This window comes from Folsomia candida, unplaced genomic scaffold (assembly GCF_002217175.1).
Source record: "Folsomia candida strain VU population unplaced genomic scaffold, ASM221717v1 Fcan01_Sc005, whole genome shotgun sequence".
Classification (NCBI taxonomy): Eukaryota; Metazoa; Arthropoda; class Collembola; order Entomobryomorpha; family Isotomidae; genus Folsomia; species Folsomia candida.
Window position 1 is genome coordinate 2,306,287 of NW_019091197.1, and position 23,438 is coordinate 2,329,724.

General features: G+C 35.7%; 4 protein-coding genes and 1 long non-coding RNA gene across 6 annotated transcripts; 4 read left to right on the forward strand and 1 right to left on the reverse strand.

The window, feature by feature from the left end:
- The first annotated feature begins 373 nt into the window (after positions 1-373).
- On the forward strand, positions 374-2,205 carry LOC110850262. Its single transcript, XM_022097717.2, has 5 exons — positions 374-620; positions 692-884; positions 966-1,245; positions 1,333-1,435; positions 1,509-2,205. The coding sequence occupies exons 1-5, from the start codon at positions 560-562 to the stop codon at positions 1,796-1,798; spliced, it is 927 nt and encodes a 308-aa protein (XP_021953409.2). The 5' UTR covers positions 374-559; the 3' UTR covers positions 1,799-2,205.
- An 856-nt stretch (positions 2,206-3,061) lies between these two features.
- Positions 3,062-4,053, forward strand: LOC118435602 (interferon-induced, double-stranded RNA-activated protein kinase-like). The gene has a single exon (XM_035851897.1). It carries the CDS (start codon positions 3,184-3,186, stop codon positions 4,051-4,053), a length of 870 nt encoding a protein of 289 aa, XP_035707790.1. The 5' UTR covers positions 3,062-3,183.
- Positions 4,054-4,824: 771 nt separating this feature from the next.
- Positions 4,825-9,370, forward strand: LOC118435603. The gene is made up of 4 exons (XM_035851898.1): positions 4,825-4,943; positions 5,036-6,223; positions 9,016-9,031; positions 9,112-9,370. The coding sequence occupies exons 1-4, from the start codon at positions 4,874-4,876 to the stop codon at positions 9,368-9,370; spliced, it is 1,533 nt and encodes a 510-aa protein (XP_035707791.1). The 5' UTR covers positions 4,825-4,873.
- On the forward strand, positions 7,233-10,576 carry LOC118435663. Its single transcript, XM_035852032.1, has 7 exons — positions 7,233-7,943; positions 8,029-8,199; positions 8,739-9,031; positions 9,112-9,614; positions 9,688-9,847; positions 9,918-10,108; positions 10,188-10,576. Exons 4-7 carry the CDS (start codon positions 9,498-9,500, stop codon positions 10,506-10,508), a joined length of 789 nt encoding a protein of 262 aa, XP_035707925.1. The 5' UTR covers positions 7,233-7,943; positions 8,029-8,199; positions 8,739-9,031; positions 9,112-9,497; the 3' UTR covers positions 10,509-10,576.
- A 2,201-nt stretch (positions 10,577-12,777) lies between these two features.
- Positions 12,778-13,474, reverse strand: LOC110850190. 2 transcript variants are annotated; one of them, XR_004834947.1, is made up of 4 exons: positions 13,456-13,474; positions 13,294-13,366; positions 13,078-13,207; positions 12,778-13,002 (listed from the first exon to the last, which is right to left on the reverse strand). It is a non-coding gene; the product is annotated as an uncharacterized LOC110850190 (long non-coding RNA). The 2 variants fall into 2 exon arrangements; XR_002547948.2 differs by lacking the exon at positions 13,456-13,474 and having other exon boundaries at positions 13,294-13,403.
- Between the last annotated feature and the right edge of the window lie 9,964 nt (positions 13,475-23,438).

The window sequence follows — 23,438 nt, forward strand, 5'->3', positions numbered from 1 at the left end:
ATTCGCTTGACAAGAAAATCCAGTATATATATGTATATATATATGTACATACTCGTAAATAAATATGTGCGGTGATGGTCGTTTATCTTTTCTAAATAATGAGTAAAATGTAATACAATGTAATCTTATGTAAATATGTATGAACGAATGTATGTAAATATGTATGCGTAATGTCGTAAATATGTTCATCAGAAGTAACGGTTATCGGATTCTTCTTGCCGACTCTACAACCAACATATGTAGCACAATTTTACAAAATCAATTTTTACAAATATTTGTACATAAGTACCAATTGGTACTTCCTCCCGTCGTGCTTGTGGATTTTGCAAATAACCATGAGTCATTTACATACGTACATAGTTTGTAGCATGCATTTAACTTGCTCTCAAATATCAGTACTCAAAGGATTTGTTGTCTAATTATGACCAGAACTTTGCACCCTTACTCATACAGGAATTAGTTTTATGGAAATTCAATACTTACAGAAACACACCTGTACACAAGCATCTTTAGCCGACATCGTGCAATAACTGTGGAAAAATGTGATTAAGTCGGTGCAATGCAATGGAATTACAATCGCATAAATTTACTTAAAGTAGAATTTCACATGGTTTTATCAGGTGAGTGAAATGCTTAAAATTAAACGGGACAAAAAATATTTCAATGAAAAGCTGTACTTCAAAATTGCCAGTGTTCATCTTGGTCAACACCAGTCCCACTGAGGACGACTGGATTCGGAGATGCGACAAGTTTTACGATGTCAGCGTAGATTACTTTGCACAATGTTCGAATGGGAAGATAATTTGCAGTTGTATTTGCCCCAGCAAAGAAACAAAATACAGTCCCACGTGCTGTCCTGAATTTCCAGAAACACCTCCAACCCTGTAAAAATCCATGGTTTTATTATAGGGCTAATTTTTTTTCTAAATATTTCGCAGCAATGAAAATAACTTTGCATTTTTTAGTGTGAATATTTTACCCGAAGTGGAAAAAACTGCATCCCCTCCTCCCCCTGGAAATTGCACGCTTTACCGAATGTTCAACTGTTACAATGCAACTCGACATTGCACCGATGAGGGTGTCATCCTTAAATCCAACGAGAGGCAAACATTCCAATTCGAAAATGGAATCAGATCCATATCAATCCCTTCCAATTGTCATGTAACGAGACGCATAACAGACTCGATGTGTCCAGATACTCCTCCACGTGAGGAAATTACAATGTCCGGAAATGTCAATAATGTTGTGAGAAAATTAATAATTTATCACCAGATTTTAGCGCAATTTTAATTTCTTGATAATGTAAAAACTATTAAAAATGCTTTAAAATAGTTAACAATAAATGAGGAAAGTTATGAATGTCAGTGCTCAAAAGATGAACCGACGTCCACGACCACGGTTATTCCTTATCCGGAAGCAGAAGATAATTTTACATGTGAGTAGCATACATAATTTTGTTTTAATTATAAAAATTATAATTAATGGACATTGCTCATGGGCATTTACAGTTGGACTAATCACTGGAATTATTATCATTTCTATACTTTCTGTCTTGGCCTTGTTTACTGTCTTGTTCGGGGGTTATCTAGAAATTTTGGGCAACGCTGCAAAAAATGACTCCCTACTTTCCTCCAGCAACATTAGTGATGACTTTACGGAGGAAAACGTTTCTCAAAACTGTGTCCAACAAGGAACAAATTATGTCAACGAAGTTAAAAATCACGCGACAAGTAAATATCTAAATACCCACCTCGATTTGATTCGGTGTAAATTCTCCCCCGCAAGTTTTCCCCCGTAAGTTCTCCTCCGGAAATTCTCCCCCATACAAGTTCTCCTCCATACAAGTTTTCCCCCATACAATTCTCCTCCATACAAATTCTCCTCCATGAAAGTTTTTCCCAATCCTCAATTTTCAATTTTATGTTTCGGGTATGCTTAGCCCATGAAATTGTATTACTGTTCTTACTATTGACTTGAATTTTAAAATTATTTTTATCTGTGTTTTACGATATGATGTCCTGTTTTAATTGATATTTTATTGTTTTTTGTTTAATTTTTGAGTAGAATTGTAAAACTATTTTAAATCGTGTTTTATAAATTACGTCTCCGTTTTGAATGTAATCTTAACTTAAGAAGTGATGGTAGAGCGTAGTTTTTGAACCGGTCAACATAAAATTAAAATGCAAGTTGCAGTTTGTGCATACATTCAGTGGCTATCCTTGGTGTTGACCGCTTTTACTTGACATCATTAGGTAGGTCGGACTCCAGTGATGTCTGAAGTTTGAACGCCAGAATAGCATAAAATCTCCGTCGGACGCCTAAGACTTTGGCCATATAAATGAACTTTGATAAATTATCTTTAAGTCAGAATCTTATTTCCACAAAGTAGAATAATTTAAGGGCCTGGGGGAAGTTGCTTAGAAATCATGTCAACTTTGACCATAAAATTCAGCAATGCGCAAGAGGGCACATTTTTTAAATTATGTTTAATTTGATAATCATATCTTTAGGTTTTACTAACTTTTTTTTGACAATGTGCCCTCTTGCGCAGTGGAGATATCTGGTCATAAAGTGAGCACAAATTGGCTTAGAATTACAAAATTGATGGCATGAATTGCATTTTGAGTATCCATGGAACAAAAGAAAACAACTTTTTTCAAAAACTTGAGGGAAAAGTGATCAAACAAAGGCTTTTGGACGTGACCGTACCATAGAAACGGTGTCAATTAATCGTGGTCTTAACTTTATAGAGTGATAAATAATCTTAGATTCCTAGCAATTATTGTTGCTAACATAAAATCAATTTTCGAAAAGTAAATCTTCCCCCGGGCCCTTAAGAGGTTTTATCATTTATCAGTGATACAATTTCATGAGTTATGCAATAAGCATAGCCGAAACCCTCTTTTACATAAAATTGAAAATTGAGGATTGGGAAAAACTTTCATGGAGGAGAATTTGTATGGAGGAGAATTGTATGGGGGAAAACTTGTATGGGGGAAAACTTGTATGGAGGAGAACTTGTATGGGGGAGAATTTCCGGAGGAGAACTTACGGGGGAAAACTTGCGGGGGAGAACTTGCATAGTACCCCTCGATTTATCCCAACTCTCTTATCTTGTTAAATTGCATCGAAATTTCCGACTTTTCAGAAACACCGTGGCAATCCGTGAAAACCTTGCGTCTCATGTCACACACTACGCTGGGAAAAGGTTCATATGGAAAAGTATGGAAAGCTGAATGTACGAAAACCGGAAACATCTTCGCCATCAAGCAAATCGATTTATACGAAGCATTCCGAGGATCTGAAGAAAGTGTGTACAACGTGCTAAAATTTAGTCGCGAAATAGCAAATTTGCAAAATATCCGCGACGATAATGTTGTCCGCTTGGTAAACTTCTGGGTCGAGGATAGCGATGGCAGCGCCTACAGTGACTTGTCAATGGTGGACATGTCCGAAACTTCTTCTGGAAGCCCATACCATCTTTTTATGCAAATGGAGTACTGTCACCTCAGTTTGAAACAATGGTTGGCAGATAATCCGCTAGAAAGCAGAGATTTTGTCGTAATTAAGCGAATGTTTCTGCAAATTTCGAACGGTCTCAGTGTCCTTCATAAGGTTAAGATTGTTCACCGCGACATAAAACCGGACAACATTATGTGCAATCTGAACGGGAATAGTTTCATCATGTGGAAAATTGTTGATCTCGGATTGTCTGTAAAGTTGGATAAGAACGAGGATGAATATTGTTCCGCTGCGGGCTGCGAGTTGTACCGAAGCCCGGAAATGACCCTTAATCAGGCTGACTGTAACGAAAAGACGGACATATTCAGCTTGGGACTTTGCTACTTCGAGATTTTATCGTCCCCGATCACAAATAAATTGAGACTTTTTGATCAATTGAGAAGAAATGAGGAGAATGATGTGTTCAATGACTTAGGAAAGGGTCGAGATACTACCAAATTTGAAGAATTAATCAAGAAAATGCTCAAAATTAGTGCTAAAGATAGGTATAGTATTTCTGATGTTAAAAACATGTTGGAAAATATATGTTAAGTATTAAAGGTTTTTATACTTTTATTTTTGCATGCGGGTTCGAAATGTTGGTATTTACGCATTTTTATCCTTGCATGATATAAGATACAGATATGTATGTATTTACATGTACATACTTACATCTATACATGCGTTGCAATGGGAGTTTGCGTAAAATATACCGTTAAATTGCACATTTCAAAATTACCTAATTTTCCAAGTGTCAATAACCAAGTCAATTAGCTAACTAAAATATGGACTTATGTATGTACCTCAATTATGTTTATTCGATGTGGTGCAAGTTAACCGGGTTTTCTTAACGTGTGAAAATTGTATAGTGAATATGTAGTAAGGAATAATAAGGACCCTGTCAAATGTAAGTACAAAGTTAAGTGAGTATGGCCGTGAGAAAAGAGAAGTTCACGACTCCTTGAAAATGGTTTGTCCCATATGAAATGCAAAAATATAAGCTTGTTAGGAAAATAGGAACACATACTTATTTATGCACTGTTAAAAATGTGTGTAACTTAGTGCTGAGTTACTTGCCAGTATACACTGACAGGGGTATTGGTAATTCTGTACAGGGTAAAGTGGCAAACCTATCATCGGGTTGCCCCAATACTTACTCTGTTTAGTCTACTTTGCTTGGATTTAATCCAGAAAGAGTTAACAATGCATAACTTACCCGTGGCAGAGTTATGTGAGTTGGGCGGGAGGTTGGCTCTTACACCACAAAGCAGCGCATTTTCCACTCAATCGCCTTCCACCACGCTGCGAGTGTAATTCGGGCAGTGGAAAAATTTTCATTTCCTTGCCCCCGTTTAACCACCCCCACTCAGAAATGGCAACGCAAGAGGTGCGACGACTTCTGCAGCAGTGCGGATTAGAAGAGTACGCCAAAAAATTTGAGGGTAAATAGTTAATTTAAAGTTGCAAATTGTCGAAATTGTACAATAAATTTTATTCTCATAAATGTGATTGCAATTTTCCCTCTTATTTTCAGAAAACCATATTACCGATGATGAATTGCTGGAGTTATCGAAGGAAGATCTCGCAGACCTCATCCCCAGTATTGGACATCGCTCAAAACTCAGCAAGGCCATTGTTAAGCTAAAATCAGGGAGTATTTACGTATGTTTTAAATGTACAGATAAATTTAGAAATTTAAGGCTATTATCCCTACATTTAACAAAGTTTCATAAACTAAAGCTAGAGAGTGAATATAAATGCCCACATTGTAATGGTTCATTTGCACGCAGGGCTTATCTTGGTCACTTTGCGAATATTTTTAAACTTCATTCCCAACTTTTAAGTGGTGTATCACTTACTGATTGCCATACCGATTTGCTAAATCAAGAAGAGTTAGAGGAAAAAGATGACGAGTTTTTGTCCCCTCCTAAATTAGAAGACTTTTCTGGTCCTGAGTCAGTTATACATTTCGAATCATGCATTGCAAAATTATACGCTAGTATCTTAGAGTCTGGAAAGATCCCCATGGTTAGTTGTACCAAAATCATGTCCGTCGTGAAGGAAAGCATAGCAGAAGTAATTAAAATTAGCGAATTTCGTAACAGTTATAATGGAAATCCAACCAAGTACAGTCCGGTTAGGGATTTATTAGCCGTTTTTGACCAGTTTAGTTCAAGATACAAAATGGATAAGTATTTATTAAGTAGAAATTTCATGATTGAACCCAAAGAAATTGTCCTTGACACCGACATATCCTTTCAGTCTAGAAGTTTGGGGTCACGAAAGCAGGAATATAAGAATGTCACTATGCAATACATTTCTATTAAGAAATCCATTCAACAGTTGCTTCGAAAACCAGGATTTTTCTCAATTTTGCAAACTAATAGTAACTTTAACGGTGAAAATTTCTCTTGCTTCCGGGATGGAAAATTTGTAAGAGATTTTAATCAGCCCAGAGAAACAATATTTATCAATCTCTATTACGATGATGCAGAAGTAGCCAATCCTCTGGGTTCAAAAAGTGGAAAACACAAACTAGCAAACTTTTATTTCTCTATAATTGATCTTCCACAACACCTCCTTTCAAAATTAGACAATGTTATTCTTGTTGCATCACTTAAAACCGAGGACTTCAAATTATGTTCCCCAAATTCGGTTTTACGAGTAATTACTAATGAATTGAAGGAGCTTTGGGAGGAAGGAATATTGTTTGTACACAATGGTGAGCAAATTAATTTAAAAATTGCATTAGAGATAATTTAGGATTACATACTCTTTTAGGATTTTCCGAAGGTTTTAATGCAAATTATCCCTGTCGGCGTTGTAAAATGCATAAAAAAGAGTGCCAGAGTGTTTGTTTCGAATCAAAATCTAAACTCAGAACTGTAGCAAATTATTCGTTAGATGTGGAGATAAATAATCTCAGCGAAACAGGGTTGAATTTTTCTTCCATTCTGAATACTTTACCATATTTTCATGTCATTAACAATTTTGTCTTCGATATTATGCACGACTTATTTGAGGGGGTGGTGCCTGATTTATTTCATTCCGTTGTAAATTACTTGGTTTCAAAAAATAAGCTGTCGGTTGACAAATTGAATTATCGCCTAGAGTCATATGATTTTGGTCGCCATTACGGGAAAAGTAGGCCGTCACAAATTAAACCAACATTTATGAAGGGAGAAACCAAATCTGGCCAAAATGCTTCGCAAAATATATGTATTGCTCTTTATCTTCCTATTTTACTTGGCGATTTGATCGACACTTCTGATAAAACTTGGTCACTATTCTTGTTATTAAACGAAATAGCCAGGATCCTCCTTGCAAATTTTATTTCATCTGGTGGGCTTGTTTACTTGATTCTCTTATCGCTGAATTCCTGCACCAATATCAGGACATGATTCGAAAGCCATTGAAACCAAAACATCATCACATGTTGCACTATTCTTCCGCCATTAAGCAGATAGGACCCCTTCATCAGTTTTGGAGCATGCCCTTCGAGGCGCGCCATAAGTTTTTCAAAACAACTGCACATGTCGTAGGCAATTTCAAAAATATTTCGAAATCATTGGCATATCGTTTTCAATTATCTCGTTGTTTTAAGCTGCTTTCTTTGGAAACATTTTCGCCACACTCATTTGCTTGCAATGATTACGAGTCAATAAATTTGGCAGACACGATAGAAAATGAATTATTACTGGGAAAATTTAGCAAATTGGCGACGGATCAGATAGTTGTGACGACTAAAATTACAAAAAATGGCTCTGATTTTGAGGTGGGTGGATATATCTTGTTAGAATATTGCAGAGAAATGCCAATTTTTGGTCGCATTGACAGAATCATTTTGGACAATGACGATTGTCACTTTGTAGTTAAAAAGTTTAGTAGTGAGTATATTGCTCAATACGCTGGATACAAACTTTATGAATCCGGACTATCCATACTTATTGACTCTAATGATGTAAAATATTTTCAATGCTTTTATTCTGCTATATCATTTAGCAATGACTCAGAGCATTTTATTATTCTGCCAATAATATATATTTAAACTTATTGTGGTAGTAAACAATAATTTATTGAGGGGATATCCAAAAATCAAGATAATTTAACTATAAATGAACATAAGTTCATAACATAACGTAGGTTCACATAACTCCCATTTGCGCCATATGTAAAAATGGGATGTACATAATGCATCACGAGGGGAAGAAGGGTTTGAAAACTCTGCATTTTTTCGTGAAATAATTTATGGGCGTTCCCTTCAAATTATTATGTAAGTTGTTAATAAATATATAATTTAGGATTCATAGTCATCAGTTTTTAGCGGATCAATATTAGATGAAGCCGAAATAAGAGAACGGGGGTTAAACATTTCGCCAACATTGTTTAGCAAACCTGAGCGGAAACGTAACCCACCAAATTTTCAGCCAAGCAATTTATTTGTAAGTTAAATCCAGTCTTATTTCATTATCAAGAGCGCAAGGATATGATTTAATTGCGAAAGTTATTGGTTTGGTCTGTACTTAGGAAGACATATCACCAAATCACGAAGAATTGACAACCAGAGAGCCTATTATTAACGAGTCGTCGCAAGGAGAGATCATTAACCAAATCTCCGATCCAATTCCCATAGAGATTGATGGCTCATTTCTGCAATTACATAGTACCGATGAATTAGAATCTGGACCATTACACCAGGTGTGCCATCGGTTTGATTAAGGGAGCGTCCATAAATCACGTGATCGATTTTTGGACAATTTTGACCCCCTCCCCCCCCTTGGTGACCGGTGGTGATAATTTCGCTACCCCCCCACCGGTCACGTGACACGAGATGATGCTCAAATTAAATCATGTCCGGAATAACAATATTTTTTAAATCATTAATCAAATTAGAGCTACATTACACACATGTGTAAATAACTATTTAATACGCCAGTCAGACATAAGAATTTAGGTCGAAGCAAGTTTATAAATGTGCAAAATGAAAATCAAATTTATATAACGTGCGTGTGGTATCATACCACACGCACGATATAAACTCTCATGACATTTATTGGCAAAAAACTTTACTCATGTCACGTGACATCTGACCATCTACCCCCCCCCCCCCCCGTGATAATTCGTGACAAATTTCAGACCGCCTCCCCCCCTCTAATCGATCACGTGATTTATGGACGCTCCCTAAGCACATTTTAATTTTTTAGATTAAAGTCAATAGAAAATTGATTAAATTACAGATTAACTTCTCGAACAACAAATCCAATGTCCTGAACGTTCCGAGGATCCAGAAAAAATTTTATGGATTCGTGAATGATTATTTTTTGCTATTTATTTTAACAGCCTTAACAATAATTCATAGAAATTAACAGTAATTAATTTTGTAGAGCATCCAGTCCGTGCTTTTGGGAACCGAATCCACTAGAAGAATTTTAAATGAAAAAATTCCGGCCAAAAGGATGCTAATCCGGGAAGATAGGATTGCAGTGACTAATGCGTTGGTTGATGCTTTGATAGCAAATTTAGGAGTTAGGTAGGTACATACTAGTAAAAATGAACCCTCGTTTTAATTAATTTTGCTTATTTTATCCCTTTAAATTCGTTTGATTTCAGTCCAAGCAAAGAAGCTTTACATCAATTAGCATTGGATTTAGTGACTAGTTATCCAGAACTAGGAGATTCTAGGAAGAAGAATTTTGGATCTACAATGTGGTTCCAAAATATCACTCATGGTTCAGGATCACCAGGTTATTTAATGGAACGCATTAAAAACCAGCGCAAGAAATTGGAGTCACGTAAAAACACCGACTATCATGACGAGACAGATATTTTGTCCTCGTGCTGGGATTCTGAACCTGATGATGATGAATAACTAATTGTAGTAAATAAACATTATTCGTGCATATACATTATTACAACAAATTATAGATAACCCTGAGCCGGATGAAAAAGTTTTAGAATTTTTACGACAGAATAAGGGTCAGGATGTTCTTCCTACTATGAAATCTTCCACATTTATGAGGCGAACTGTAATTCGCGAAGAAATGCAACAGAACTTGGTAGGGTTTCGAAGGATCCCGTCAATTTTACCACGCTTGTTTGATATTAAGGGAATGGTAAGAATTATGTTGTGTACATAATATGCTTAATGCTATTTATATAAAAACATAATCCTTTCCTATTGTTCAGATTGTTGAAGACTTCAATTCGAGACATCCAAGGCTTAGTCTTGTGATGTATGAGCGGTGGCCGAAAGCCTCGAAATTGCTCCTCACCTATGCAGAGGAAAGTGGCGTTGATTACCAAAAAAAATTGGATATTCGAAAGCCAAGGTGTGACTTAACTGGGGGTGAGTTAACAACATTATTTGCTCTTCAACTATAATTACAATTACCTAGCTAATATTCAATGATTTTTAGATGACATAGCATTGATTGCGTTCAGCCTCCTGCCACATATTCTCCCATCCTGTGCTCGTAAAATAAACCCTGCGCCCACTGGGGACAATAATATTAGTCAGTCGGACAGCGGTCCTAAGCCAAAGCGAGTTAAGAGATCAATAAAAGCAACAGATTTGGATGCTCGGAATAGCTTGATAATATTTAGATCTGTAAGTTGAATGATTATATAAAAGTATTAAATTAAGGTAAAAACGACATGAAAGTAATAGCATTTCTTTATTGTTGCAGAAAAATACGCATGTCGCGGAAGTCCTGAGTGAGAATAAGAATGTTGCCCCCCTCATACTGGCTCTTGGTTCTACATACGATTTAAGGATTGAGTCTTACTTCGTAATTTTAGATAGGATGGCTATCCCTTGTGGGGATAGTTTCTTTGTAGCCTTAGATACATGCATTAAAATCTTTAGTGTTTTCTACCTGCCCCCTCCGGTTGAAGCAAAAAATGTATGGTTATTTTTGTTACACGGTATAGCTGGAAAACCCTGCGATAACTCAACATTAACCCCGGTTGTGCAAGCTCTAATCGGCCAAATAATGCCCAGGTTGTAATTTTAACTAGTAAATTATATTTTATTAGTGAAATTTTTAATTGTTGCAATATTTTAAGCAATACTGTTCTTGTAGAATTTTAAAATTAATGAATAATTAATAAAATTCCATAAATAAATTATGTAAACAAAATTGAATGGATTTCAAATTATTTGCATATACCGCTCTCATAAAAAGAACACCGTACTGAGTAAGCAGTACTCCAATAAGGGTTACCGACTCACAGTGCCCTTGTGGAAGCGTTACTCCGCTGAAGGTAACGGTGTACTCAAACGGGGTAAAACGCGTAACTCTTTTGCATTTAAGCTCCCACGTACACCATAGAGAGTGCAAACACTATTAACTCTGCCACGGATAGTATTTTACTCCGTAGGGGTTTATTTATTCTTACAGTGTGCAGATTAGAGACATTTTTTTAAAATCATTATTTAATTCCATCCATTACACTGCCACTGGGGTGTCCCACACTACGTAGGATTAGCTATACGTATTATACATACGTATTTATATTAGAGCTGTGCACGGGCCCGATTTTTAAAAACCCAGCCCGCCCAGAACCCTACTGGAAAAAACCCGGCCCGCCCGGCCCTACTGGGTTTTTCTGGAAAAAAAGCCCGGCCCGCCCAAAACCCTACTGGAAAAAGCCCAGCCCGCCCGGCCCTATAGGGCTTTTCTGAGAAAAAGCCCGGCCCGCCCAAAACCCTATAGGGTAGGGCTTTTTTACTGTAAACCCACCCATGTGCAGTTCTGCACGTATTTATCCTAAAAAACCAGCACTTGCTAAGGCTTTCGGAGACTCGATTAGACATGCACACTAGGTATTAATAAAAAATGCAATGGTGGACAAATCCAATGCATATTATTATCAATATTTGCTAAATTTGAGTTATTTTAGTTTAAACAAAAATTGAGTTAAGCCCTTGTATTTAATAGAACTGTATTTATAATTTGGTCTTAATCTCACTGATGTGATTTACAGTTGAGATTTATTTATTCATGAAATTGATTCGTGTAATGAAACAGCCAACCAGTGAAAACAACTCCATAGCATTACAGATAAACAATTCTGCTTTAGCTGGGGCTACATAAAACTATGAAGTTTTGTTTCAAATTGCCATATTGTACTTTATCACTAGGGTAAATTAAAAAGCCCGAAGCCCTACAAAAAAAGCCCGGCCCGCCCAAAACCCTACTGGAAAAAGCCCGACCCGCCCGGCCCGACTGGAATTTCCTGGGCAAAAAACCCGGCCCGCCCAAAACCCTACTGGAAAAAGCCCGACCCGCCCGGCCCGACTGGAATTTCCTGGGCAAAAAACCCGGCCCGCCCAAAACCCTATAGGGTAGGGTAGGGTAGGGTTTTTTTAGGGTAAACCCGGCCCTACGCACAGCTCTAATTTATATGTATATGTACATGTGTACTTACATACGTACATACATGGATATTTTAGTAACCCATTAGGTTGAGGTGTGAAAATTATAAATACCGGAGACTCTGATCCGGAGTACATAAATAGACAAAAAGGACGAAGCAGACAGTAACCTGACTCCGGCAGTGCATTATCCATTCGGCAGATAAAAATAATTAGGAATTTTAAAATCTTGTGAGAAGTAAATCCAATTAAAATCATGGCAGTTCAAATAAAAAACGGGTTCAAACGCTACGGCAAAGGAAATTATGTGCTCAATAACCTAAACCTTAATATTTCCCCGGGGGAAATGTAGGAAATTTAAACCAAGTAAATTTTTGTTAACTAAATAAGTAAGCTGTTTAATTTATGTGTTATGTACATTTCAGTTATGGACTAATCGGTTCGAGTGGATGTGGGTAATTAGTAATTAATTTTCTGAAAAAATTTGTCAACCTTGTCTCATAATATTTAACATTTGAGTTTCTTGCCGAAAATTCCCATGGTTGGCTCATTGTGCAATGGACAAATGGAAAATGCTATGGTTCTAATTCGGATTGCATGCCTGCAACTTACATCCAGCGATGAGCACATTTTTAGTCATCAACTTGCATAGATAATCCTTATGGACGATGATATTATAACAGGAATGTCATGGTCTTTGGAAACCACTACGTGGGCACTTCGTCAATTATATCGCTGTATACCGACTACATTGATGGTTGAGTCGATAAGATCAGTTTGCCTCAGAGGTTGGGATATTACGCACCCTGTGGTTTTGGACGGCTTTATGGCAACAATTGGTTGGATATTGGTTTCATTAATCGTATTATTTGTTGTAAAGGGACGCAGGTACATGCAAGTAAATAGTGAAGATTAAATTTATTTGTTAAATTTTTTGAAGGTTTGTTAGCAGTTTCATTTGTATGAGTTATCTGTAGAATATTTAATAATTATTTGCTCATGTCACATGTGTACATAGATCTTAATGTTAGATATGTAGTTAACTGATAATTAATAATTGTATCGCGTTGCGACCAACTTCATCATTAACAAACTTCACATTCAAGTCCATTGTATGGGACGCACTGCAATAAAGTTACGAAGATTATTGTTTTTAATTTGCAATGGTTTACTTTAGTAGGATAAATATATATTTGTACCAAAGGATCACAGTAGCATAAAGGGGGTACTTGACATCTTGGCTGAATTTTGATCATTGTTCGTCCATTCGTAATCAGGACAACAGACGTTAAAAGGAAGAAAATAACAAGAAGTCCGAAATTGATGAACCTAATAAATAGTTACACAATGTAATTAATTGAAAAAAATAAGGCAAATTACTTACATATTTTTAAAAATTGTAGCTTCACAATTACCTTTTCATCTTTCAACGTTGACAATTGTGTTTGGTATGTTCTCGGTCAATTGCGAAGGTGAACTGAAGGATTACTGAAATTAACTGGACAATATATGTATATGCATTTATGTATAAACTAGTAGTAAGCGTACTAACTTTGCAAATTTATATCTTTATTTACCAGTTTATCCCTTTTTCAAATGATTACTCAATATCTTTTGGTCAGTAAACGTCCCTGTCTTATGCACAGAGGTGGGCAATATACATCAAAATGTATATTGAATATACTTCGCCAATATACTCAAATTTTCGTCTCAATATACTATACTCAATATACTCAATATACTATATATAGTTGTATATACTATTTTATAGTATATACAATATACTATAAAATTGAAATATACAATATACAAATATACGTATATAATATACAGGATTTTAGCTTCAATATACTATACATGTATATTGAATATACAATTCCAATATACTTTGCAAAAAATGAGATACAAAGCGTAATTTAATGTTTTCAGTTAAAAAATTTCTGTTGAACCTTAACGGGCGGTGACTGGCAAAAGTCGCCAGCACAAAATTAAATTGAATTTTCACTTATCGTTAGATAATCATGCATATCTGGAAAGCTTATGAGTCGGGAAAGTTTCCGGGTTTCTCGTATTGTGGGACGCCAATTTTTGTTACCAGTTGCACAATGTATTAAACAATTATGCAATTGCACTTAATTATAATTAAAAAACGTTATAAAATTTAAAAAATTGACAGAAATTGGTTAATATGAAAATGTGAACGTAGGGCTTTGTTATAATGGGTGTTTCAGGCATGTTCGTTTCCAGATTTTTTTAACATGCAGAATTCAACACACCTACTATTTTTTTAATTAACTTAAAATAACTTTTAGTTCAAAATTCGAACCACTACCCAAAAATCGCTGATTTATAAATTGCCTCAAAATTAAAAGTTTGCCCTTTCCAATAGCAGAATCATTATACGGGTTTAATCCATCGATTCCAGTATGGAAATGTGAGCGCTTTTTATTTTATTCATAGTTAAAAAAAATCAGTGGTTTTTGTGTACCTAGTGTTGTGCTTAGAATTATTTGTATTTTCTAAATATCTTGAACTATATAAATATGTGACAACAATCTAAGGAAGGACCAAGGAAGCCTGATATACTCATTGTTACACTCTTAGCAAAGCGGTGTAAAAACTCACAAAAAAATCATAACCGTCATTCCGTGATAACAAACATAACCGGCACGGAAATAATATTGTCTCCAAAATTGTATCCGTGCGCATGGAAAATTAACACCGTTCATATTAAGGCAAACGACATGTAGCAGTATTAAATTTAATACAGTACGGAATAAAATTCTAACCGTATTATGTTAAAATTAACACCCAGTTAACACTAGAGCGGAGTTGAATCTTCTCCGTCAACGGTGACGGCATTTCACACACAGCGGAGACAAATTCAATTACTTTCGGTGAGGTCTTTATCACAAAAATGTAACAATCTCAGCCCGGCAAGCTCAACTTTTTAGCTTGCTTTCTGCACCGCAAGCAGCGACATGGAGAAAAAAACAGTCCGAGTTTGAAGAAATTAATTGTCTCCCCAACTAAGTATCTGAATTTGATAGGAACGTGTAAGTTTACTAATTTTCGACTTAAATCTTTAAGTACTTAAGTAAAATATTTTCCTATGAATTAATAGGTAAATATTTGTAGTAAAATAAATTTAAAATAAATTTAGGGAAAAAGATCGTGCGAAGTCTTTCCCATCCTTCTCGAGTAGCATAAAATCCATCAATTTCCTGGTCAAGAGCGAAATTTTGAGGTCACGCTGGACTCTACATATATGGTAAATTATTTTAATCATTTTTTTTCTATTGGAGACACTGCAATTTTTGTCATCTTTCAATCTCCTTCAACTAGTCGCCTGTTGCAGTATTACAGCCTTCCATTGGACAGATTTTGGAGCACTTAACGAGTTCTGATATGTAAACAGGTAGAAATCCTCATCTTTTTGTGTTGAAAGAAATTTTTCATATTCAGAAATTCATTTTATTCAGTTATTTGACGAATTAAAACTAATACAAACATCGCCCAGATTGCCAGAAAAAGTGACAGCTTGAAAGGAGAAAGATTGCTGCGACACCGCCTCTGAATCAAGTGATCGAGTTTTACTTTTACTGTATTAAAAGGTGAAAATATTTTCTTTCTAAGCAAAATTTTAAAAATATAACTGATGAGTTAAGTATTTCGGTTATTTTTAACTGTCATTTATTCCATGTATGTATAGAGATGGGAACACCAATTCAATCGCTTCCGGACACCTGGAAATTGAACAATTTGCAACTTTGTCTTATCTGACTTGGAGGCCATCGAAGCCAGTTATCCTGTTTCTACATAGTTTGTCACAGTCTAATCTTCCAAGTAGCAGCTCGAACATAGGCGGAACCAATTTAAGTTGGCCCACAAATCTACACAACTCTACAGACGGCTGTCAAAAATACTTTCAGTACTTACAGTAGAGCAATTTAGTTATACTAAACGTAAAATGTTTTGTTGTCCAGAGTGTAAAAAACTTTATTTACAACAATTAAGATATGGTACTGAAATTATAGTTTCAGAGATAATTTAGTAGTTAGTTTTGGAATTGGGCCGATTTATTCAAATTTTGGGATAATATCTGATTTTATACATAATTGTATTTAAGAGCAATTAATTTTAACGACTTATTAATACACGATTGTATCGAATTATAAAACTGTATTAATCGCATCTATGTATGTACATATGTACTTATAGTTTTATGAAGTAGATTGTATTTATACAATATACAAAAAGCAGTGGCGGATAAATAGGGTATGTAGGTTAGGTGCGACCTAGGGGCCCCCGCGCAGCGGGGGCCCCCAACCCTGGTGTAGTGTATATATTGCTATACTTAAGTTTGGTCAACGAATTTCGAAAAATAAATTCACTGATACTGCGGATAAATTATTATTAGGTAATTATTATGAAGTACTCGCATAACAAGTAGCTTGGGGAAACTATGTGCAAGTAGGTGGTTATTTATGTAAGTATGCCGAAGTTAATTAGGTTACGGTTATTTATTGCCGATTTGGAATAAATTTCTCACCGGTCGGTTATAAATTGATAACCAGTCAGTAGTAGACTTAAATATATATCTTCGATTCTGGTCATAATCGTAACCGAGTTATTTCCAGATTATGTAATCTGGAAGATTACGTAATCTTGGAAGGTGTTTTTTGGGGGGTTCGAACGATTTTTGCATGCCATTCTGCAAAATTTTCGCAAATTTTAGTAGCTTAATAATAAATGTGTGGGCACCTTGACAGAGGTGAAACTTTTTCTAGCCAAAAACTGATTTTTTATATTTTTGAAATATAACAAATAAATATGTGCCACAAATTATATTTCTAGAAAATTTGGCTAGAAAAAGTCTCATATCTGTCATGGGGCCCCCAAATTTATTATCAAGCTACTAAAGTGTGCCAAAATTTTGCGGAATCGCATGCAAAAATTGTCAAATAAAAATAATTCCGCCCTCTTTATATTAATCTGTGTATTAATCAAGTTCGAAGCTATTCCCAGTTGACTCTTAATTTCATAGCAAGTTAATATTCCTCGCCTATTTCGATCTTTGAATTGAGAATTATTGAGACGACAGTCATACATTCGTGTTTGTATAAGATGATAAACAAGGCCCAAAAAATGGGAAATCTTAGAGATACTGTATATAATATACTTATATATTCAATATACATGTATATTGCCCACCTCTGCTTATGCATACATAGTTCAGGCATTGTTTGTAAAAATATTTGCTTGACGTTTTAGTGACTATCTACATAAACCTGCCTTGATTGTGTTACTGCGCAAATGTTTTGTTATAATGTTATTTTATGTATGCAATGTATGTAATATACGCCACAAAGCTTAGGTTAAAAACTTCAGATTAGCCTTATCCGTAGTTAATTTTTGACCCCTGATTAAAACTGGGTCCGGCCCAGAGCGTAATCAGTAATCACTTAATCAATTACTAATCATAAGTGAAACTTTATACAAAAATGACACTGTTATATAACTACTTTTTGTAAACGGAGCTTAATATGTATTCCTCAGAACAGATGAAACGCTGCATGCACACCATTTATGTATGTACATATGTATGAGGTATCGGGGGCGCAGTATTGATATTTAAAAAATAAAGTTCAGTGTCAATCATTAATATATATTTACATAAATACGCACATTATGAAGTATATAAACAAGTATTCATGCATGAATTTACTTATTCACGCTGTTGGATGGATAATGCATTTAATTAGAATAATATTTATGTACATAAATAGGAACACACATAAATATATCTACGATTTGTGTATTTAAATATGCATACACGACATTAAATTGTTTGAGGTATATCATTACAATCTATGTATGAATTTAATGAATTAAGATTCAGACATTGTAAATTTTCTTTCGTTTAAGTTGACGTTGAACACACGACGAAATATGTGATCATCGTTGCCACAAACTAAAATTTCAAAAACGGTAAAATTTTCAATGAAGAAATTAGGAATTTACCTTTGTTTTTGTTAGAAAACTGGCATCATTCATAGTCATCACTTACACTTAAAACAGCGGTGTAATCCATCATGAAAATATGTCCGGATATTCCCACCCCGTGAGACTTTGCTTGGTGGAGTAAGGCTTGAAATCTGTTCGGTGTCAAAGTATCCGATTTCTCTGGGGTGGATCCCGCCTTAAAATCCAGCCATTCAACCAACGAATCTTCCACCGTTTTACAAATGTCGCCACATAGAATAAACACGATCCCCATATTCGACATGAATACCCAGGTGCGAATTTGGCTAAAAATTGACTCCGAATAGACCAAGACGTGGAGGCCGATGGAGTAGTAGAAAATTGCTTCCGCCATCCAACTCAGGACTGAAAAGCTGATGGCGCTATTAATAAAGTAGGAGAGACCTTTGAGGACGTCGTAATTTTTTAAGATGCACCTTTCTTTGGTGAGCGGGATTTTTAATTCTTCGGTTTTCTGAAAGTATTTTTGATTTTTATGAAAATTAAATTTGCAAAATTTACTTAAGATAAGTTGGTAGCAAAATTGTAACTGCTAAAAATTTGGAAAGGAAGGAATGCTGATAATCAGACAGTAAAGTTGGTAAACATGTTACTACAGCTACACAGCATTTCTCGCTGGAAGGTAAAAATTTGAATTTCAAGGAAGTTTTCGGCAAATTTTTGCCAACAAATCGTTACGTACTTTAGGAAATCCAGTATTAAAATAATACCAAGCGGTATTCATCTTTGACTCTACCAAATTATAAGTAATTCCGTATAGAAATATCTCGGTAGCAAATTGTTACGGAACGGTATAATTTTAATACCAAGCGCCAAGCGGTAACAATTTTAATACCGAGAAAACAATACATGCGTGGCTATACCAGATTCCTAACAGTTTATGGAATTAAAGCTTCAAATTGTTTACACTTCGCAACAATGTGTTACCAACTTATTTTGATACCAAATAAATTTCAACCGATCATTCTGTTCTGATACCATTTCTCGCCAAGCTTCGATATCTTGACGAACCAAATTTTTAAATCCTTTCGTCGCGCTCCACATGACGATCGTCAATACGAGCATGAGCGCGTCATTGAAAAATGCGAAGAATTGACGAAAGCAGACTCCAAAGAAGCACATGCAGCCCAGAATATAGTCGCCTGTGTTGGTCTCCTCCCACGATGGCGTGACCGACATGTTCCACTCTGACTTCAGGAGGTAAACGTATCTCCCCGAATAAATGTACCTCCGCAGAATAAAATCCAGCGAGATATTCTGGTTTATCATTTTTACGTCGATTACGTTGATGCAAAATATGATGTCGACGAGGGCATTGATCAAAATTATTAGGCAGATCGTGACGGCGGAAAATTTCGAGGTTATCTGTGATAAAAATAAGAAATCCAGTGTTTCACTTATTGCAGTGTAAAGCAAGAAAGGCAAGAAATACAAGGCGCAAAAATGCAAGAAATATGCGCTATCTAACAATAAGTAGCGACGAACCGGCTCCCTATGAACTATAGCGGCGGAAAGTAGTTTCACGTGCCTTGTGTTTCTTGCAGGTCGAAATATGTAGGTACAAGAAACCATTTTCCTGCCGTTATTTCATGCAATTTTTTTACCTGCACCATAAAGACTGAAGAAATTTTTAGAGATAAAATTGTTCTGGTATCAAATTTCCAGGATATTATGTAGTAAAAACGGATGTATGTTTTGATCCATACCCTAGATTTCTGAAGTAAACAGGTGTAGTACTGATGTTCCTCTAGAAATTGAACAATTTTGAGGTACCGCTTCTTCGCGAACCAAAGCGAGAGGATAGTTCCAATCTTGTACACGTGCTTTATCACTTCTGCAATCAATTGGAAGTATAAGGTGGGGTTGGTGCTGATCCCGTGCCAGATTCTGGTCAGAGGCACTTGCCTCGATTCAGCGAAATATTCCAAGAGGAGCAAAACGTGGGCAATTCCACAGAATACCTGGATAAATGTATACATATACATATTTATATTTTTTAAATTCTTCATATCACTGCACTCTTAGAAATCCAGTATTAAAATAATACCAAGCGGTATTCATATACATTATACATACATATGTATGACTCTAGCGAAATGATTTTGATAAATGACACGGTGTAGTTAGTAACAGCTCAATATTCAAGTTTTGTCATATCTGTAATAAATTTTTACGGAACGGTGTAATTTTAATACTAAGTGGTAGCAACTTAACACCGAGAAATCAAGACCTACCAGATTTCTAACAGTGAATCTATGCACTATAATTTTAATTACTTGCTGGTACACGTTGGTGTGGATGGTTAATACGGATGTATTATTAAGATATCGTTTCTTAAACCGGAATGGAAACAGGAACAAGTAGTAGCCGCAGTGAAAAAAGATTTGAATAAATGTGGCAGCTCTGTTAGGATTTTCATAATTTAGTGTAATTCCTTCTAGGAAGAAATTTTGTTTCATTTTTGGACCGAGCACGTACATAATTCGGGAAGGTTTGGAAAATGATAAAGGTCACTGGAGAAGTAGGGAAAAGTTTCTGACTAATGTAATGATTTGGTCGAGTGACCTACTTAACGCTGTTTAAAACGACTTGTGTAAAATTTTCAATGTCAAGTAGTAATTTGGTAATGGAGTTATGTATGTATGTACATACTTCAGTAAATAGTAGGTACATATTACTTCAAATCGGTAAAATTTTTGAATTTGCTGCACTTTTGCAATATTTTAAACCAATTACGTAGCAGTTGTCTGTTTCTGCATATTGATAATGTCACACAAATGCATTTATCTGAGTATTCTTACCCCGGAGATTAGGTATTGTAGATGTTTAGCATGTTAATAAATAGGTAAAACCTATTCAACCTTTGAGCAGTTAAGTATGTATTAAAATTTCTAAAAGGTTCTTAAAAGGTTTTTTTGTTACCCTGAACACACCATAGAATAGTAAGAAATAGAAGAAGCACTCTGCTCTTTGTTAAGCAAGTAAGGGGATGACTCTCCACCTCACATACGAGAGGTCGCCAGATGCCCTCAATGTTAAACTAAATGGCAAACTCGCAGAGTTAACTCCTACTCCATCTGTTATGTGAGGTGGAGCATCTCTTTCTGTATCTTCATATCGTGGTGTGGTTAATTATTCCTCGCTAGAGCCCTCACTAACACTATCTCTTACGCATTTTGTATTTACCAATGCTGAGATCCTACCCATTGGATCACACCTACACACATATCCATACATATATGCATGCATACGTATGCATGTATATACATAATAATACATATTTATGTTGCATGTATGGACACATTGTACACAAGCCATTAATACAGATTTTACATATTTACGTGTGTACATACGTAATACATAATATGCATACATATTATGTACAGTGGCCGTGAATGCGTGGGGGGGGGGGGGTATACTTGATGTCAATAAGTCCCGATATCCTTCTTCAAATGTTCCCATGTCGACATCTTCCGCCGCCACTGCATATGTTTGAGAAGCACTCGTAAATATGTATATCGAAGGCATGTTAACACATAATCCCATAAGTTGTCTAATCAAACACATTTGTTGGTAAGGTGAACATACACACTTAAAGTACTCAAAAATTGTTGTGTTCGATCAAAGCTTTTATAGTACAAACATGATAAAACTACGTATTATATATCATGCATCCAATAGAAAATTGGCAGCAAATATAGTCACATGCATATGTACATATGTATGTAAATATGCATAATATGCAGATTTATTTAAATTTACATTATGTAGATTGCATTACTGGCATAATATGCCAATAACGTAGAATTTTTTTGTACGTACATACGTGCTTATACATAGCATGCCCAAGCTAACTGGGAGTGAAATTAAACGCTGTGGCTTCAACAGTTTTTGCTTTACAAACTTCTAGTTAATTTTAATGGAAAGCCAGTTAATTTCTGATTGTGAGTAGCAAACAATTTTTAGTTTTTGAAATTTCCTCCCCCTGCATTAATGCAGCGCTGAAGACGCTGCCTCCAGTTCTCGATTGGTGCACGCACGAAATCCTTGGACAAATTGTATCATTCTGTGGTCAAAGATTTTTTTAAACCTTCTACACGTCTGTGAGGCTTAGACCACACCTTCTGCTCTAACTTTGACCATTTTTCATAATCCGGGGATTTAAATACAGCCAGAGTGACGGTCATTCCGAAGTGGAGATATAGTGCAGAATTTAGTTTTTTAGCCACGCTTGCATCATTTTTTCCACTATTTGGTGATGCCGAATCCTTCTGGGAGGTCCAACCGATTCCATTGAACTGGATCTCATTGAGGGGATGCACTACGAACTCAAAAACGTATTTTAAGAAATTTGATCCCCCCACCTTCCCCCCATCTTCAATGAAATGTAGAGGAATCATCCCAATTTGCTCCCACCTACTAAAACCATCATAAAATCTGGATAATATGCCTTTCTGACCTTTTGTCTATATTGGGAGATATCTTTGACCGATTTTGCGTAGATTAGGTCTACTCGTTTGTTAAAAGATTTTTCACATGTCAAAATCTCATCGCCTTTAAAAAAAATCTTCTCCACCTTTTTGTTGCGTACCGCTTGAGGAGAGCTCTTCATTTCTTAAGTAGGGCTATGTTGGTGGGTATCATCAAGGGGTGGCAAGTACTACATTTGAAAGCCTTAAGCCTAAGGTTCAGTTTGAGTACTCATTGGATAATCTGCGTGAACAATGTCAGCCGTGAGGCTATTTTCCGTTGAAATTTCGTAGATTTCTTCGGATTCTGTCGTTCAGCGCCTTCACGGTGGGTGTGGTCCTTGGAGGTTTTGAAAAAATTCTTCTTCGACTGTACTTAGTCGAGTTGGTCCCCATGAACGTTTTTCTAGCTCGTTTGACTAAATTAAAGTGCACGTTCAATTCATGTCACACTTTTAAAATTTGCTATTTCTGTTCCCATTTTTTTGATGAAAAATTATCGCCGCCCGCGTTCCTTTCATATTTTCCCTGTTGATATGCTTTGCAATAATAAAAAAATCGATTATCGGCATTTATGCAAAATCGCACGAGGAATCCAATGCACTTATCAGATTTTCATTATCTCCAGCGGTATCGGGGTAAAGAGCTACTACCAGTTACCTTGGGCATGCTATGTAGATACTACCGAAGATTAATTTACTATTATTTGTTAACTGATTTCTATATGTTGAAATGTTGGACTATTTTTACAACAAATTTAATGCATGATTGACTCATGAGGTTATGTATTTATCATAGTTCACTATCCTAGTTCACTATTGCCATCTAATAGTGACAGTGATCGATTCATGGATATGATTTATTACACAATTGTTATATTATATTTAGTTACGTAATAGCATATGTAGAATTATTACTTTGACCCCCGTGAAAGAGAAAGACACGAGAGAAAAGTGCGACGTATGTACATATTTGCTAAATATGTTAATCTACAACAGGGTAAGATTATTACACCAATTAAAGAAATTGCGCAGCTGGCCACCTAA